The sequence below is a fragment of the Pteropus alecto genome, unplaced genomic scaffold, assembly GCF_000325575.1.
Source record: "Pteropus alecto unplaced genomic scaffold, ASM32557v1 scaffold87, whole genome shotgun sequence".
Lineage (NCBI taxonomy): Eukaryota > Metazoa > Chordata > Mammalia > Chiroptera > Pteropodidae > Pteropus > Pteropus alecto.
Genome location: NW_006443225.1, coordinates 9,948,390 through 9,966,930, shown reverse-complemented (window position 1 = coordinate 9,966,930; position 18,541 = coordinate 9,948,390). Strand labels below are relative to the sequence as shown.

The 18,541-nt window shown below is 36.9% G+C and overlaps 1 protein-coding gene across 5 annotated transcripts in view; it reads left to right on the top strand.

The window, feature by feature from the left end:
* Positions 1-18,541, top strand: part of PDE7A (phosphodiesterase 7A) — an 88,281-nt gene that overhangs the window by 52,386 nt on the left and 17,354 nt on the right. For all 5 annotated transcript variants that reach the window (XR_003043668.1, XM_015598646.2, XM_006923998.3 and 2 more), the window contains exons 4-5: positions 11,052-11,203; positions 12,965-13,028. Coding sequence is in view for 4 of the 5 variants with exons in the window: in XM_015598646.2 (XP_015454132.1) it covers positions 11,052-11,203; positions 12,965-13,028 (216 nt within the window). In the remaining variant the exon portion in view is untranslated. The remainder of the gene's footprint in view (positions 1-11,051; positions 11,204-12,964; positions 13,029-18,541) is intronic.

Genomic DNA, 18,541 nt, shown 5'->3' with positions numbered 1-18,541 from the left:
TTTTCACATTGATCTAATTTGAGGTTATGAGTAACTCAGTTCTTTGATTTGTAGTGAATCTTGGACTGTCTATTCACTTTAAAGGAATGAAATTGTATACATGTTTTGAAATCTTTTAAATGTGTGCACTTTTGTTTGACAGTCAATATTTTATGTTAGTTTCAGGTGTACAGCATAGTGGTTAGACATTTACATGATCTCCCCGAATAATCCAGTACCCACCTGGTAGTATACATAGTTATTACAACGTTATTGACTGTATCCCGTCTGCTGTATTTCACATCCCTATGACTATTTTGTATCTACCAATTTGTACTTCTTAATCCCTCCACATTTTATCACCCAGACCCCCAACACCCCTCCCATTTGGCAGTCACCAGTTTATTCTCTGTACTTATGAGTCTGTTTTTGTTTTGTTAGTTTATTTTGTTCTTTAGATTCCACATGTAAGTGAAATCATATGGCATTTGTCTTTCTCTGTCTGACTTATTTCACTTAGCATAATGCCCTCTAGATCCATCCATCTTGTTGCAAATGGTAAGATTTCTTTTTTTTTTTTAATGGCTGATTACATTTCATTGTGTCTATTACTACAATGTCTTTATCCAGTCATCTGTTGATGGGCACTTAGGTCGCTTCCATATCTTGGTTATTGTAAATAGCGCTGCAGTGGAAATAGGGATGCACATATCTTTTCAAATTAGTGTTGTGGTTTTCTTTGGATAAATACCCAGAAGTGCAATTCCTGGGTCAAAAGGTATATCCATTTTTAATTTTTTGAGACACTTCCATACTGTTTTCCATAGCGGCTGCACCAATTTGCAGTTCCACCAACAGTGTACGAGAGTTCCCTTTTCTCCACATCCTCGCCAACACTTGTTGGTTTTTGATTTATTGATGATAGCCATTCTGACAGGTGTGAGGTGATATCTCATTGTGGTTTTAATTTGCATTTCTCTGATGATGACGACAAAGGCCATATAAGACAAATTGACAACTAACAGCATTTGTTTCTATAGTATGTAAAAGTTTGCAGTGGTCTTCAGGGTGAAGTTATGCTGTTATGAAGAATAAATCAGGTTTTGTTAAATAGTGTGAAGTCATGTATTTAAAAATTTTTGAACCTAAAACTAATATGTCAGCTATACATCAATAAGAAAATATTTGATATTTGTAATAAATTTAGCATTAATGTTTTATTTTTCACTCAAAAAGACATATTGCATGTATTATCTCATTTAATTTTTACAACAGTCCTGTGAGGTTTATTTTATAGTGAGGAAACTGAGCATCAGAGACCTTAAATAACTTTCCTAATGTCACAAGACTAGTAAAAATGACAGAGTGGGGAATTCAAACTCAGGTATATGATTCCAAAGCCCATTTTGCTGTACTGCCTCTTCGTGTTAGCATGGGCTACTCTACTAAAGAACATTGCCCTAAGCACTTTACTCGCCCTCCCATGCATGCTAAACGTGAAAACTCTTCCAAGAAAACTTATCTCATAGATGTAGATAAATGTACTTATTCACTATTAACAATAGGCTTTCAGATATGGCTCCTGTTTTTCTTTTTTTTTTTTTTTTTTGCTTGTTTGTTTTATTTTGTTTTTTAGAAAATTAAAGAAAGGGGAGGTTAGGATATAGAATGTCTTCAGATTTTTTTATTCAGTTATTCAACATGGCCTTGTCCTAAAGCCTTACAGCACTGAATTTAAAAAAAAAATTTTTTTTTAAACAATCTTCAAGGGTAATTCATGATTATGTGCATCTAAATGGTTGTTATGGTTTTAAGGTGGCAGATACAATGACTAAGGGCTCCCTCTTGTGGACCATTAAAGCAAATAGTGGTCAAGTCTCACGATCCGAAGGCTTTTCTGTTAAAAACGTCTTTTGTCTAACAGCTAGGTATCGGTGACATCTTTTGGTGTGCCATTTGGAGGAGAAGAGAGTCTGTGGGAGAGGTGGGAGGAATACTGCTCAAGATGTTGATTCTCCAGCCCTTTTGTTCCTGTAACCAGCATTTCACGTTCACTTTCTAGTATGAAGGAAAAGCAAGAGAAAAACCTTGCTTCTAAATTTGCCTGCTACCCACATTTTATTGTTTGGCTCAGAGAAGCTAAGAATGGGTGGTTGGAAGCAATTCCCATGATCATTAACACGGCTCATTGAGTTTTGGTGGCGGCTGATGAGTTTGTTCATGGTCGCATAGTGAGGGAATGCGATGTTTTAGAAGAGAACCAGCAGAGCCACCAGCTCTTTCATAGTAACTTGATTAATTCACTGAGCCCTGTTGGCTTTCTAAGCTGTATTGGAATGTAGGTAACCATGTAAACTAGAACAAGCCTGAGTCTTAAGTAGTCCTAGCCTGGCAGAATCTGGGCTTTAATAAAGAAACTTTTAGTCTGTTGTGTATTATGCTATGAAATAAATAATGGTGTGTATCACGTTACAGAATGAGCTCATGAGAAAGTATCGACAACGGGGTTAGGCTATGTAATGTGGTCAGAGGGTGAGATTTCTAGTAATTGAATGAAAGTACTAGTTAAGTTCTCATAGTTATCATTTTCTGTTCTAGTTCCCTCTTTTATATGTTCCTAATTACTCAACTTCATATCCTTTTTCTTTAGTAGCCTCTACTTGCTTGTTTCAATGTAAGAATTTCTAATCATCATAGGGGGAAGAGAATGAGAGTAAGAATGTGTGAGTGTGTGTACAGAGGAAAAATGGAGCAAACCCAAAGAAACTAAAAATTTCCATCTTAAATGATCTCATGCTTCATTCTTGATTTATAGTTACTGATTCCCTAGATCACATTTTTGGAGCTATTCTAGGACAGTTCTGGAAAGCTCTCTAATTTTCTTTTAGAAAATTATTGTCCAAAACTTATTTTACTTTGTTTCAGAAGCCATTGAAATGTGCTATGTGCTTAATCTACTTCTGAAGGTTTATTCTAAGGGAATCAATGAGGATGTGTTCAAAGATTTAGTTATAAGAATGTTTATTACAGAATTGTTTGTCAGAAAAATAAAGGTTAGAAACAGCCTAAGAGCAGAAAAATTAAGTAAATTATGATGATTTCATACCTTAGAATAATATATGATTAGTCAAAATGATGGCACATATGAGTATTTATTGACTTGAAAAGGGTGTTCATGAATTTTTAAGTAAAGAAACTGCGAAATGTGTTCAGTAAAAGAAGCTGTGTACACCTAGAAAATAATTCATAGAAAAATATCTAGAGTGCCAGGCTGTTAACAGTGGTTGTTTCTGGATAGACAAGCCCTCCCAAACAACGTCTTCCCTTCCTCAAACCTAGGTTGAACAAAACAGAAGGCTTAGGGCAGCTCTTCCCAGAAGGGACCAGAAAAGGGATGGATGTCACTCAGAATGACAGGGTAGGAAGCTCTAGGTGTTGGTCTCTCCGCCAAAACAACCATTAAATGGTGGGAATGGGGGAAGAACAGAATCAACCATTTCAGGACTCAGTCCTGATTGGACATGTATGACAATCAAGAGTGCTTGGTGAAGGAGCAGCTGCCGTTCTTTGGCAGTTGGTTGGTGTGCATGGACCGGTGATCCCCCCCATTCCTCAGCCTTTCTGTCTATGTGGACAGTGCCTCATGTTTCCGGAGTGGCTTGCTGAAGCCAGGGTTGGGCAGTGGGGACTTTTGTCCTCGAAAAATATGAAGTTGCATATTTAAGTCAGTCTGGCAGATCCCTGAGGTATAGGTACAGACATTTGCCTTGGTTTGGGCCCTTTTGACTGCAGAGGTCTCACCCGAGGCATGTACTGGAAGATTTAAAGAACCAGTACTTTTTTCTCACCCACCCGCTCTCTGCCTTTTGGAGCCAGGCATTTAAGGAAATCTGTGTCCATTCACTGGCTGACTGCAGAAATAACGGAACAGGAACTTTAGTGACCACACAAAGGCAAAAATAGTTTGGAAAAGTCACAATACAGATGGCTCCAGCCTACAGTAAAACAAGCAAAAACAAACAGCCCTGGAGAAGTGAGAGATTAGATTTCCAGTATAATCCTCAGAATGTCCAGTTCTCAATTAAAATAACTTAAAAACATACAAAGAAATCAGAAAGTGTGGCCAGCTGTATTAAATGCTCAATGAACCAAAGCCAACCATGGACAGAGAACTAAAGGAAATTAGGAAAGTGTTGTATAAACAAAATTAGAATCTCAATAGGTAGAAATTATAAAAAGGAACTAAACAAATTCTGGAGCTGAAAAGTACAACTGAAATGAAAAAAATGAAGTAGAGGGATTCAATAGCAGATTTCAGCAGGCAGAAAAAAGGATTAGCAGACTTAAAGATAAGATTATTAAAATTATCCAGACTGAGAAGCAGAAAGAAAAAGAGTTAAGAAATGAACGGCGCCCTGGAAACCAGTGGGGGATCACTCTGCATACCAATATATGAACCTCAGGAGTCCTAGCACGAGGAAAAAGAGAGAAAGGGGCAGAAAAGATACATGGAGAAATAAGGGTGGGAAATTTCCCAAATCTGATAAAGATATGAATATACACATTCAAGAAGCTCAGTGAACACTGAGATATATTTAAAATTTTGAACCCCAAAGACAAAGAATTTTAAAAGCTGCAAGAAAGAAGCAACTTCTAACAAAGAAGGGATCCTCAGTAAGGTTAACAGCTGATTTCTTGGAGGCCAGATGGGGGCGGGGATGATGGATTTCAAATCCTGAAAGGCTGGGAGGTAAGGGGAAGCCTGTCAACCAAGAATTCTATATCTGGCAAAAGTATCCTTCAGGATTGAAGAAGAGATTAACACATTTCTAGACAAACGAAACCTGAGGGATTTCACTACCAGTAGATCTGACCTATAAGAAATAGTAAAGGGAGTCCTTGAGGAGGGAGTGGAAGGGGTCCTAGAGAGTGGCTTAAAGCCATAAGAAGGACGCTGATTAAGATAACTACATAGGTAAACGTGAAAGCCAGTATTACTTTGTTTTTGGTTTGTAACTACTCTTTTATAAATCTATGTTAATGGGCACACATAAATAAAGATAGAATCTGTGACAATAACAATATTAAGAGGAAGAGATGAAGATTGTAGAAGCAGATTGTACATTACTGACATTAAGTCGATAGTCAAACTGGGGTATTTAAAGTTAATCATAATCCCCAAAGTAACAACTAAGAAAATAACTAAAAAATATATAGAAAAGGAAAGAAGAGGGAATCAAAATGGCACAGTACAAAAGTCAACTAGATGCAAAGAAGGGCAATAATGGAAGAATTAATGAACAAAAAACAAAACACAAAGAGCAGATGGCAGAAATCCTTTATTAGTAATCACATTAAATATAAATAGATTAAATTCAGTTTAAAGGCAGAGACTGGAAATTGGGTTAAAAAGATAGTCCATCTGTATGCTGTGCAGAAAGGACTCACTTAAGATATAAGGAGGTTGGAAGTAAAAGAATGGGAATGACATGCAAATAGTAACCGTAAGAGGGCTGAGTGGCTATCTTATTGTCAGACAGAGTAGTCTTTAAGTCAGAAAAGGCTACAAGAGACAAGGACATTGTACATTGATAAATGTTCCGTCTAGCAAGAAAATATAAATTAGAAACATACATACATTGAACCACAAAACTCCAAAATATATGAAGCACAGATTGACGGAATTGAAGGAAGAAACACAGTTCTATAATAAGGAGACTTTACGTATTTTCAATAATGAATAGAACAACCAGGCAGAATCAGTAAAGAGGCAGGACTTGAACAAACACTATAATCCAGTTAAACCTATCAGGCACATGTGGAATACTCCGCACAACAGCAGAACACACATTCTTAAATGGCCGTGAAACTTTCTCCATTATATAGTATATGTTAAGCCACAAAAGAAATCTTAATAACTTTTTTTTTTTTTTTTTTTTGGTAAAGGGGACTCACCCTGAAGTAGAAAGTTAAGTATTTTACTTGCCACATTTGGCCTGTGATCTGGCTGAGGAGGGGGTAGGTGCAGTCTCCCCGGGCCTAGTTTAGAGAAAGAGCGGGGGCTTGTAAGCGCAGTTTGTCTCTGGGAGAGGAGGAGAGGGCCATCTGGGGAGTGAAGCTCACAGGGCTCCCCTGACCTCTCCTAAGACCTCAGTTCCCAGCCCCATTAGCAACTTGATATAAAGAGTTAGTCCAGGAAAATGCAGCCCATTCAGTAATGATTCTTTAAAACAGAGAAACTGGCGCATCAGATAATTAGATTAAGCGAAAACGGTGGAAGAGAGTAGGAGGACTTAACAGTGATTGAGGAGCTCTTCATGGAAAAGTGTTGTCATTGAACTCATGAAAATTGACCACACTTTCCGCTGCTCACTTAAACTAAATGAAGCAGTACTTTATTGTAAAGCACAAATTCAAGAACTCAGGGAAGTAATAAGACAACAAAACGTACATTCAGAATCAGATCATAGTAGGAGCAAAAATTTAAATATATTTCAGAAATGAGGACATTCGTTAGGAATACAAGATAGAACATGCACTAAACAAGGTCATGAGCATAGTGAATAGAAATGAGAAAAGCAAGCAAAATGAATGGTGGTTAAAATTTGGAGAGAAAGCAAGATATAGCAGACAGGAAAAGGTGTTTCAACGTAATAGAATCTCTGAATAAGAAAGCTAAAATAGTGGCGCAGAATAAATATTTAGAAATCGTTCAAGAAAAATTTTTCAGAAATAATAGAAGATTTAAATTGACATGTTGAAAAAGCATACCACATACCAGGTGATAATGGCCCAGAATGGTTAACATGAAGTCTATCCTAGCAAAGTCCTTTAAAGATAAAGAGATATTCTCTGGGTAGCCATGCAGAAAGATCAAGTCAGTTAAAAGGGGAAATAATGGGTTTGCCTTAGTTTGGCAAATCTTAGTACGAGAAGACAACTGACACCTTCAAATAAACTCAAGGAAGAAAAATGAGAGCTACCAACTTTATATTTAGTCAATCTGACTTTCAAGTACAAAGACTGCCAAAAATAGTTTTAAACGTTTAAGAATACGTTGTTTGTGCGATTTGTTTTCATGAGCCCTTCTTGAGGAAATCAGTACAGGACAAAACTAAGCAAATCGTAACTGAGGAAGAAGCCACGGGAAAAGGATTTGAATATTAAATATATTCAGTTCCAGAGCTGAACTTAAAGTGGGAATTAGAGCGAAAGAAAAAAAATAAGTGCTCTGGTGACAAACGTTGGAAGAGAAAAGGGAAAGAAGATGGGCTGTCGAGTGATTTCCTCTCGTGTAATAACAAAAAAATTAAAGGTGATATCTAAATAAGGTGTAGAAATATAAGCATATTTAACAAAATGAAGGTGTTTTTGCAAACTGTAAAATTGTAGCAACGCCCTTCAGCAGAAGGCTGGTTAAACAGATGCTGGTTCATTCACAGGATGGAATGCTCTACAGCCTTAGAACGAGGGGCGCTGATAGGCAAGCAAAAAAAAAAACCAAGATGCCGGACAGGCTGTCTGCCATGCTCCTGTTTATGTAAAACAAATAGAAAATAGGAAAATACATTTGACCAAAAAATTCAGGAAGGATACCCAAGAAACTTTAAGGAAAAGATCATCATTTTAAAGGTGGGCTTGGCAGTCTATTGGATGGGGACCTTGGTACAGGGGAGGTTTTTTTTACTGTTTTTCCCTCCCTCTCTCCTTTCCTTCATCCCTTCTTTTCTTTTTTGGAACATGAGTGCATTACATATTCAAAAATTAGATTGGTGAAAAAAAATCATATATCCCCTCCCCACCACCCCCCCGCCACACACACACACACACACACACGCCAAGTTCTGGTCCTGTATTAAGTCTTAGGCATAGCTTTCGGTAGTTCTAGTTGCCATCTCTGCAAGTTCTTATGGGATTTTCAGTTCTTTCCAGAACTAAATCATCTCTAGTATAGGCTCCTCAGACCCTTTGGGTGAAGAAAACACTTTTCTCTAGATGATTTGCTGTTTCATCTGAACAGGTTCTCTGTCCTTTCTTGACTATGAAATAAGCAGTAATTGTTAAGGCTGGCTCTGTCATTAAGCGAAGGTCTGTTATCCTGTAGTGTAGGTTATTTTTAGGATTAGTCTTACTGGAAGGCATCGGGCTCCTGTGATGAGTGAGCATTACTCCTTGAGTTAATGTCTAATATTTATTCTCAACTTAACGTGGTCAAAGCAGAACTCTTGATAATGAGTCCTAACTTCAAGGCTCTGTGAAAGAGGAAAAAGATATGAATTATGGTTAGTTTTTTTCAGTTAAGGAATATGAGAGACATCGATAACTTGTGACTTGTCAGAAGTCACCCAGAAAATAGGAGTAAGGCAGGGGGAGGGTACAACTATGACCTTGTGGATGGAGTCCTTACTTCCAGACAATGCCAGCTGTCTTAACCACTGACCTTGAATCCTGCCCTGTTGACACAGGGACTTAGCACAGTAGATTGAGTTGTTGGGATTTTTCTCTCAAATGAGGCTCATTCATTTTTTGGATCTTATGCAGTTATTCTTCCCAAGAGATTCTAAATTTACTTCAAGGATGCATTAATTGAGACATATAATTTGAAAGCAGTGATCCTATCAGTGCTTATGTACGTGTACACACACGATGTCATGTAATTGCCAGTAATAGTTATCTTTCGTGTGTAAGAAAAATCGAAGTCATGCTCGTGACCTTGAACTCTTTTAGGTTACTTTTCCTTATTGAATAGAATATGTATCTTCTGCAACATTTTGTAAAACAGTAAAGTACCCTGTAAATACAGAGGAGATGGTGCCATCATTGTATTAATTAGATCCCATCTGCTCCCCATATATTCGTGCCAGTCCCTTCTGTCTCTTCCAGATCTACTCTCTAAGGAGTAAGACTAGAAGGGCCAACATTAAATGCTTACATTCCCGCACATTAGCTTTTCTCTTTCTGTATGTATATATGTATGTGTGTATATGTACACACACACACACTCTCTCTCTCTCTCTCTGTCTCTCTCTCTCTCTCTCTCTCACACACACACACACACACACACACATCCCAGTAAGGACAGTTTTGAATGGCGTACACTTAACTTTTATAATAAACATAATAAAACAATACTGTTAAGATATTAAAAAAAACTTATGACTGATACTGTGGACACAGGCTTTGTAAACAGACATCTGTGTTTTAGAATCCAGTTGTCACCCTTTATGGGCTGTATGACCTTGGGCAGCTTACTTAATGTCTTGTAGATTCAGTATTTTCGTGTGTAAAGCAGAGGATAATAATAGTATTTTCATGTGTAAAGCAGATTGTTGAAGGCTAAGTGAGATGCTTTTTGTAAAGCACTTGGAACATTGCTTTCACTGAACTAATTCTAGTTCATACATAATCACTTGATATTAATCTTTTTACCATTTTGGTTCTAGTCCTTATAATGTGAGTTATATTGATAAAGATCAACATTTAATTCCATAGTTGTTCAAAATATTTTCTGTTTTAGACTCACTAGAATGAAAAATGAGGGAAGCAAACCACATAACAGTCTATTATTTTATTTCTGGCTTAATGCGAGTATACAGGAACCTCAAAACTCATCAAATATTTTGAAAACAGTATGCATTCAACATTTATATAGTATGTTTTACATGTACCTACTTGGTACTGTTACTAGGCTTTGGAATACAGAGATGAAAAAAAATAGTTTGTGCCTCTGTTGGAGGTCATCGTTTATGAAGGAGACAGATAAATAAGCAATTATAATATGATATCAAGTAGTACAATAGGTCTGTGCACAGGGGACAATTACTACCCAGGGATGGTGCTTCCTCTCTCTCTTAGATGTGGATGGTGCATGTAGGTGTTCAGGTCTGCTTCCCAGGGAAGGTGACAACCTCAGTCAAGTTTGAAGCAAGCCAGAACCTGGAACGTAGTGCATTTTCTTCAGGCTAAGGAGGTGAAGTTCATTATAAGATAATGAGTAGCCAATGAATACTTGAGAACAGCATGATCAGATTTGGAACTTAGGGTAATTACCTAGAAGCATCCCTGCAAGCAGTGGCATCAACATCAATTTCATCATCATCTACATTGCCACCATTTATTTAATACTTGCTATGTATCTGACTTGTGTATACATTATCTCATTTAATCCAGCACTCTGAGTTAAATATTTTCACCATTATTTTGTAGATAAAATAGAAGAGTTAGGGACTGGACACACAAGAGAAAATATGTTTGATTACCTGGCATTCCACCTGGTGATGCTCAGTTAATGGAAGTTAATATGAGATAATGATTTGTTGATTCTTAGTCTTGATTTTCATGTGTTTTATACTGTGAACATTTCACTGAATTTAGTTTGATTCTAGAATTTAAAGATAACATGTTCGCTACAAGATAACTTTTAACTCAAGTCTATTATTTTGTCTCTTGCTCAAAGAAACTTTGGTTTATTCTAACACTAGAGAGAAAAATGGCTGTTAGACTTACACGTCAGTCTCCAACACGGAAGCCTATCTTTCCTAGAATTTTTCATCCTACAGAATTTTTATTCCTATCCTTGAGAACTCTTACAGGCTAGAAACTGTTTTCCATTCCATTTTCTCTTCTTCTAAATGAATTTACCCTAAGGAAATATTTGAAATGATACCTCATTAGGGTTTAAGATGTTGTGTACTTGTTGAAGTCTCATATGTAACTTGGGACCTGGCTTCTCAATATGAAACATGGTTCGAAACTAGATTTTGTCTTTCTGCTTCATAATATGTAGATAGTGTATTGAAACAATAAAGTAAGAGATGATTAGAACACCGATTATTCGTCCAGCCACACTCCTCATTATTAGCTTTCTAAATGCTGTCAAAGTTAGACACTTACCCCTTATTCATAGTTCTTTAATTGAAAATACAAATAAAGCACCTCTTCTCTCCTAGAAATGTGGTGTGGTATAATGGTTAATTTAAAAAATGTATTTGTATATAATTAGAAAAAGATATTACAGAGATATGAGATGTAGTCTCATCTTGCTGTACTCACCTTTTACACCTTTATTTCAGCTCAATCTGAAATTGAAGTTTCTGTGTCTGCAAGGAATATCAGAAGGTTACTAAGCTTCCAGCGATACCTGAGATCTTCACGCTTTTTTCGTGGTACTACTGTTTCAAATTCCCTAAACATTTTAGATGATGATTATAATGGACAAGCCAAGGTATGTATAGCTTTTTCAAGAAAACGTTAATTTTCTTGATGAGTTTAATGAATACTTTTTTACCCCATATGGTACTGATTAATAGAGCCTTTTTTTGTATGCAAAAATTATTTGAGCCCATTTTTTCAGGTTTTTCCTTTAGAACAGCTGTTTATTTTATGATTAAGTATTACAGAGCAAAGGAAATTTCTGAAGTAATTATAAATAAATGAAAATGTTTTATTGTAATGTTAAATAACAGGTAGATCAGTAGAACATTAAACTGTAAGATCATACAGACTATTAGCGCTAGGAAGAAGATTATGGATTATCTGATCTAAAATCTGTATTCGGTAGATAAAAACGATGGCCTAACGAGCAAAAGACACTTGTTTGAGTTCGCGCAATTCATGTAGAGGTAAATTAACTCAGGAAGTTAGGTTTCATGACTTTAAGTCAAATCGTTTATAGTCTCTTTTATCAGTGAGATATTTTGAGGATTTCGATGTTTCTTAATTAAACCCAGTGATTGTGAGCATTATTTTCTCATGTAGTTTGAAATGTCTTAATGAAGGTGAAGGTTAGATGAGCTTGTTTTTGACCAAATGGAGATTTTTAATAATCTTGCATATCTAATACTTTTAAAATTATTTTTTATTTAATATTTATAGGCCAGACTTTGAAATTTGTGTAGGTATGGCTGGAGTACCTTTATGATGACATTAAAATGAAAAAAATTGCTTCCCTGTTTGATAAAAGAAATCCATGAAGAGTGTTCATGGTTTTTTGAAATCTTAAAAATTTCACAAGGTCCGCTTTTTTAGAATGCAAATATTGGTCTATGTATGGTTGTTAGTACTATCATAGTTAATCTCTACTAGTAGTATCTTGCTGTTGCTTATGTCGATTTATTCATGAATGTGTATAACAACTTTGGGAAACGATAAAACTTTTTTCTTAAAAATAAAGTCCACAGATTTTTCAAGTTACAAATATATAGTGTAAAAATATAATCTATTTGTTTCTTACAGTCAATGTGGGATTTATTTGTGTAACTGAAATACATACCTAAAAATTAATGTAGTGCATGCTATTAATTATTTTATAAGGATACTTAAAGGATATAAATAAATACCAATAAGTTGAGAGTGTTTCTTAAGGAAACGAATAACAAATAATTTAAACATAGTATAGAATAGATGTCAGGTGCCTAGGATCCAGAATCAGACTACTTATTTTAAGATCCCAGCTCTATTAACTTTTAGCTGAGCAAGTTGTTTACTTTTTGCCCGTTTCGCCATCTGTAAATGAGGATTGAAAACAATGCCTACCTGACAGCGTTGGTATGAATAGTAAGAGTGAGTATAAGTACCGGGAATGTAGTAAGGACTCAGTTACTATAACTTATTTTCACTTGACTTTTAAAATCTAGTGTCTAGACCATACAACATTTGAGCCACACTCCTGTGATGTTCAATTATGTTAGAATTCTTGAAAGTTCATGGGACTATAGGGTTAAATTAAAAGAAATAGTAACCTTACCTGTACATTCATTAATTGGAAAACTAATATTTGTTTTTTTTAAATAGAGTTATTTCTTTTAGACTTTTTTTTTTTGGAGCCAATTGGAAAGGTCATGATTAAACGGACAGTGATATTTAGCGTTTTTTAAAGTAAATCAGTCACTTTCCATTTTCATTAACTTCTCCATGAACTATCTACAAAAGATAGAGAATGTTATTGAAATTAAATTACAGTAGGAATGTTTGGTTTTCATTTCAGTGTATGCTGGGAAAAGTTGGAAATTGGAATTTTGATATCTTTCTATTTGATAGACTAACAAATGGTAAGTGAAGAATTTGACTTACTCAAAGTAATGTGTTCTCCAGACTGCCACATTGATGGCACAGCCGCTGGTGGGTTGCCACTTTCACTTACTTGGGTTACCAGCTCTCTGCTGGCAGAGGGACCATCATTTTGTCACTTCTTTATGACTGCTATATAAGCCTAGAGAATCAGTCTTATAATTTTAGTTTTTGATTATTACTCTTAGCAATAATCAAAAAATCATCGCCAGCGCTTGGCCATTCCTAATTAATGCTACTATTATTCATAACCTAAGTGAACATTTTTATCTCATCTTCTCGATTTTTCTTTTTTAGTTTCTTTTGAATTGTGGCCATTTACAGTGACATCTGACTCTCTATTCCCGCTTTGATAGCTGCACATGTGTGGTAGATTGATGACCTTTCGAGAGAGATCCTCCAGCTTAGTGCTTCTCTGGCCTTTGTTTCTCTGCACACTTGAGAGAGGGGGCAGGTTGCAATAAGTAGCATGGCTCCCTCCAGCACTGCCCTTCTAGAGGGGGCTTATCAGAATCTACAGAGTTATGGGTGGTTTGGGGGAAAAAAACAGGTGATTTTGTTCTGGTCCCCTCCCCCACGCCCCCAGTTTTGTTTTGGGGGAGGGTTCACAATTCCTTATTATCCTTGGGAACAGGAGCAGTTTTATATAAGGTAAAATTTTTGTCATAAAAATTTGGTGGCATGTGTAATTCAACTAGACTTTTGCCCCTTTTGTCTAAATCTTAATAAATTAAGCATTGTGGAGAGTATACTGAGAGGAAGTCGGTTCTGACAGTTCAGAATGAAATAAATGTGTGGTTCACTGCTGTGCTCGGAAGGCACTTTTTTCTTTTTTCTCATCTTACTTTGGAATGAAGGTCCTTTCGCGAGTAAGCCAAATATAGAAAATGGACAAACAGATACAGCTTTATTCATCTGGAGAATCAGTGTGGGTCCATCTTTTCAGAATCACTACTTTATTCCCTCTAAGCTGCGTGACATGCATAGTGAAAATACCTTGGTCATCACCTCTGTCTGTCTGCGCACAGTTAACAGAAAATCGATGGATTTAGGCAAAATTGTAAAGACAGTGAAGTTTACCTATCGGCAAAGCCTCCCTCCCACTCCCCTGCCTCTCGTTTCTCTCCGTCTCTGTTTCTCGCCTTTGCGCTGGGGGGACTGACCGTCGTCTTCCTCTCCCTGCCCCTTTTTGGCTGTCCACACAGGCTCGGCTGTGATATCGTTTGCACTGTTGTCCTTCCCGTCTGCCTTCCCCTTTTTGAAAATATAGGTGGTGAAGTATCAGGTGGCTCAGCTTCTTCTAGATCTGGGAAACTCCCCTTTCCTAACTCAACACAAATATGGCTTTAGGTTGTTACCTCAAGATAACACAAATAAGGCAGTGTTACCCTTACTACCTGCAAGAGCTCACAGCCTATTCTTAGTCCACTGGGACATTGATCACTCACTGAAATGGTTGGTCGATCTCTAAATTTTATTTTTTGAAAGTGCTGGTCGAGGGGCTTGGTGATGAAAGTGGAGGTTGGAGTGTGCAGGGCGGGCGGGAGTGACAGGCCATTAGCCTTCGTTAATTTAACACTTTGCTTTCCCTTCAGTCACTCACTCCTTTTTGTAGAGACGATGGCTGAATGGTTTCTTCTTTAGGGTTGATGTTAGGAGTTAGTAAAAACCACCCATGGTTAGCTACCTACCTGTGATTTTACAGATGATGGTAAATGTTTTCAGTTTACTACAGCCACCCAAAAGTTACAGGAATTCTGTACATGAAGAGCTGCTGTTGAGAAACAAATGGGCAGAAGAAAATTCCTTTAATGTGGCATTATTTAATCAACACTGCTTTCCTTTCAAAACCACTCAGCCTGAAATGAATTCTGGATGATATACATACATGGTATCCAGGTGTATAGTTTTCCCTTCTTGCTTTTGCTCCAGTGCCTTCTGCGTTGCTCACTCTACTAATTTCCCAAATGATATTGCAGGGGAGGCAGGGAGGAGGCAGAACTCAGTGATCGCCTCCAAGACAGACAGTCCCCGGCTTGTTGCTGCAAGGAGGGAAGTAGTTACTGTCTGGGAGGATGTATCTGATGTTTCTTTTTCAGGAAAGAGAGTTAGGTTATGTGAGATAGCAAGATATGCTTGTCACCGCTGAAAGCTACCTGGCATGTGAAAAGTTTCATTCCAGGCCCGTGTGGTGGAGCTGGCTCTCTACTGCCACCTGCCGTCTGGAGTCACATTCTAAAAACTGTCAAGGGCCACAGCACCTTAGGCAGTTCTGTCCTTTGATATATTTTTATGAGGGTAACTTTTCTGTAAGTACAGTTTTCTTTTTCAAGAGTGTCTGTTTTCACATAAAATAAGTTCTTCTGTGCTTGTTTCTTGTTTAACGCATCAACTAAGCAGCACTTGTTTTGAAATGTTTCATTGATTTGTGTTCTTATTCACTGGTATTAAAATAATTCGTATCTTATAAACTGAAAATGAGAAAAAATGTTACATGCAATTTTTCATTTCGATGTGGATTGCATGCTTTAATAGATTGGTTCTCGTCATATTCCTGTGAAGTCCTTGACGGAGGACATTACTTGTGCTTTTTACTGCTGTTTGCTTGGATTCCAGAGGAGGGTATTTTACTATTAGATTGCAGCTTTCTTAAAACTTATTCTAGACCCTAGAAATTGGTAATTTGTTTTATTAGGTTTGGAAAACGATTTGGGGAGAACCCTATCATAACCTAAATATACAGAATGTATATACATTTTTTTAAATTGGGATATTATTGACATATAACATTAGCTTCAGGTATACAACATAACGATTCAGTATTTGTATATATTGTAAAATAATCTCAGTAAGTCTAGTTAACATCTGTCACCATACTCTATTACAAAATTTTTTTTTCTTGTGATGACAACTTTAAGGTCTAACTCTCTTAGCAACTGTCAAATATCCAGTGCAGTATTATTAATTGTAGTCACTATGTTGTACGTCACATCCTTATGACTTATTTATAACAGGAAGTTTGTACCTTTTGACCCCTTCACCTATTTTACCCCTGCCAGCCCCTACTTCTTACATCCACCAGTCTCTTCTCTGTATTTACAAGCTCAGTTTTTTGTTTTTAGATTCCACGTAAGAAAGATTATATGGCATTCGTCTTTGACTTATTTCACTTAGGATGCCCTCAAAGTCCATCCATGTCATCGCAAATGGCAAGATTCCCTTTTATGGCTGAGTACTATTCCGTGTGTGTTTGTGTGACATTTTCTCTATTCATCCATTGATGGACACTTAGGTGCAAATATCTTTTCAAATTAGTGTTTTCATTTTCTTCAGATAAATACCCAGATGTGGAGTTGCTGGATCATATGGTAGTTCTATTCTTAATTTTTTGAGGGACCTTTATACTATTTTCCATAGTGGCTGCACCACTTTGCATTTCCAGTGCACAAAGCGTTCCCTTTTCTCTACATCCTCTCCGACACTTTTTATTTCTTTTTGATAACGGCCATTCTGACAGGCATGAGGTGATATCTCATTGTGATTTTGATTTGCATTTCCCTGGTAATTAGTGGTCTTGAGCACCTTTTCATGTGCCTGTTGGCCATCTGTGTGTCTTCTTGGGAAAATGTTCGGATCCTCTGCCCATTTTTTAATTGGATAGTTTGTTTGAATATACATTCTGAAATATTTACGTATATTCCCAAAGAAAAGTTGGTTGTTACAACAGTAATAACAGAAATATAGCTTGCTTTTTCACAAATGCTTCCAAACTGCACAGGCTCGTGTTTGTACCAGTACAGCGTTTTTAGGATTTGAACGCATTTTAACATTTAATTCCTAAAAATAAAAGATTTGAAATGTTTTTTTCTTTCCTTTTGAAGGTGACATGTCAGGTAGTTTTTTAAAAATCAAAAATTTCTCTGGGGTTGCCACAGCCTCTGCAATGTTACTCATGCAAATATTGTTCCAGTTAATTTACTTTTTGCCTCAGCCATGGGCTTCTGTTGACAATTGTTTAGGCAGTTTTAAATAATGAGTTTAGTCCAATAGTTTTTCTATAATCCTTCATAAATATTATTACTGAAAAATTTCAATGTGGGACTTGTTAGGTCTTTTATACATTTTTGGGAGAATCACAGATTTCTTTTAGAGAATACTAGAATCGTGTTTCTGATATTGTATGAGTGCTGGCTGTAATTACGAGCTCACACCCATCTAAAACACAGTTACTTGATATTGTGTTCTGGAGAGGAAATCTATAAGACTTTGGGAAATACAATGGAAGGTTTAAAAAACCTGGAGAGTTGTACCTTGGAAGGGAAAACCAAGCATTATAAAAATGGTGGTTTTTCTAAATTTCTGTGCTTGGTATGACTCCCGTTGTCAGTGACCAAGGAGTGGAAATTGAGAATGAAGATGATCCCCATTGCATGTAGCAACTCTTTTGGAGAACTTTGCCGTATAGGGGAATAGAGAGGGTGACAACTGTAGGGGCCAGGAGAGTCAGAGATCCTTGGTTGTTTCAAAGATGAGAGAATCTCAAGCATGTCTGAGTGCTGATGCTTACTGAGACAGTGCAGGAGGGTGGGAGGGCTATTTCGATTCAGCGGGGCTGGTGGTGGGGCATGGGTAGATGTATCTGATGGACCGAGGACGATCCTTGAAAAGCTGTGGAAGGGTAGAGGGATTGGCTTTTGAAAGAAGGGGAAATTTGAGGACTTGTATTTTTGTGTGTGTGAAGTATGAGGTTGTTGAGAATGAGGGGGTGAGGTGAATAGAATGTGAGTATGTTGAAAGTTCGAGAAGAGGAGAGAAGGCTTGAAAATAAGCATTTTGTAAAGTGAAAGAGCTTTTTCACTAGAAAAACATAATAAGATTGCTGGATAGTGTTGACTTTTAATTTATAGCGATAGAATTCTGCCTAGTTTTATGATTTTCCCCCCCCCCCCGCCCCCAGTTTTTTTTTTCAGATTTTCTGCTGCAAGTATAGGAGAGGCAGGTGATTGAGTTCAGAGTTTTGATCTGGAGAAGGTCATTGATTCCTCCTACCACTGTATGTTTCGGAATGATCGCAATGTCCACCTAACAAGACTGCAGCCAAGGCAGTTTGCTCTGGAACATCGCTGTTCAGCTAAAGCAAGGTGGCGGGGGGTGTTTAGGAAGAGCTTGAGGGCAGCCGTGTTTCAAGTGCTTTGGGAAGTTGACTTAAGCTTACTGTGGGACAATTTTCAAAGTTTTCTATTGATTTTAATTATTTCAGTGTCTTAAAAAAAAATCTATCTATTAGAAAATGTTTATCTTCCTGTTACTTGGTTGTGAAAAAACGAAACAAAAATTTTTTTTCTTAGAATAGAAAAAAGATGTGATGTTTGAAGTTTATAACTAGTAAAATAAGATGTAAATTTTAAAAAGTAGGAGTTAGTGCTCTATGTTGTATATTCAAAACCCATATTTGGAAAACAACGCAATTATGTTAGCTACTGATATCTCTTTT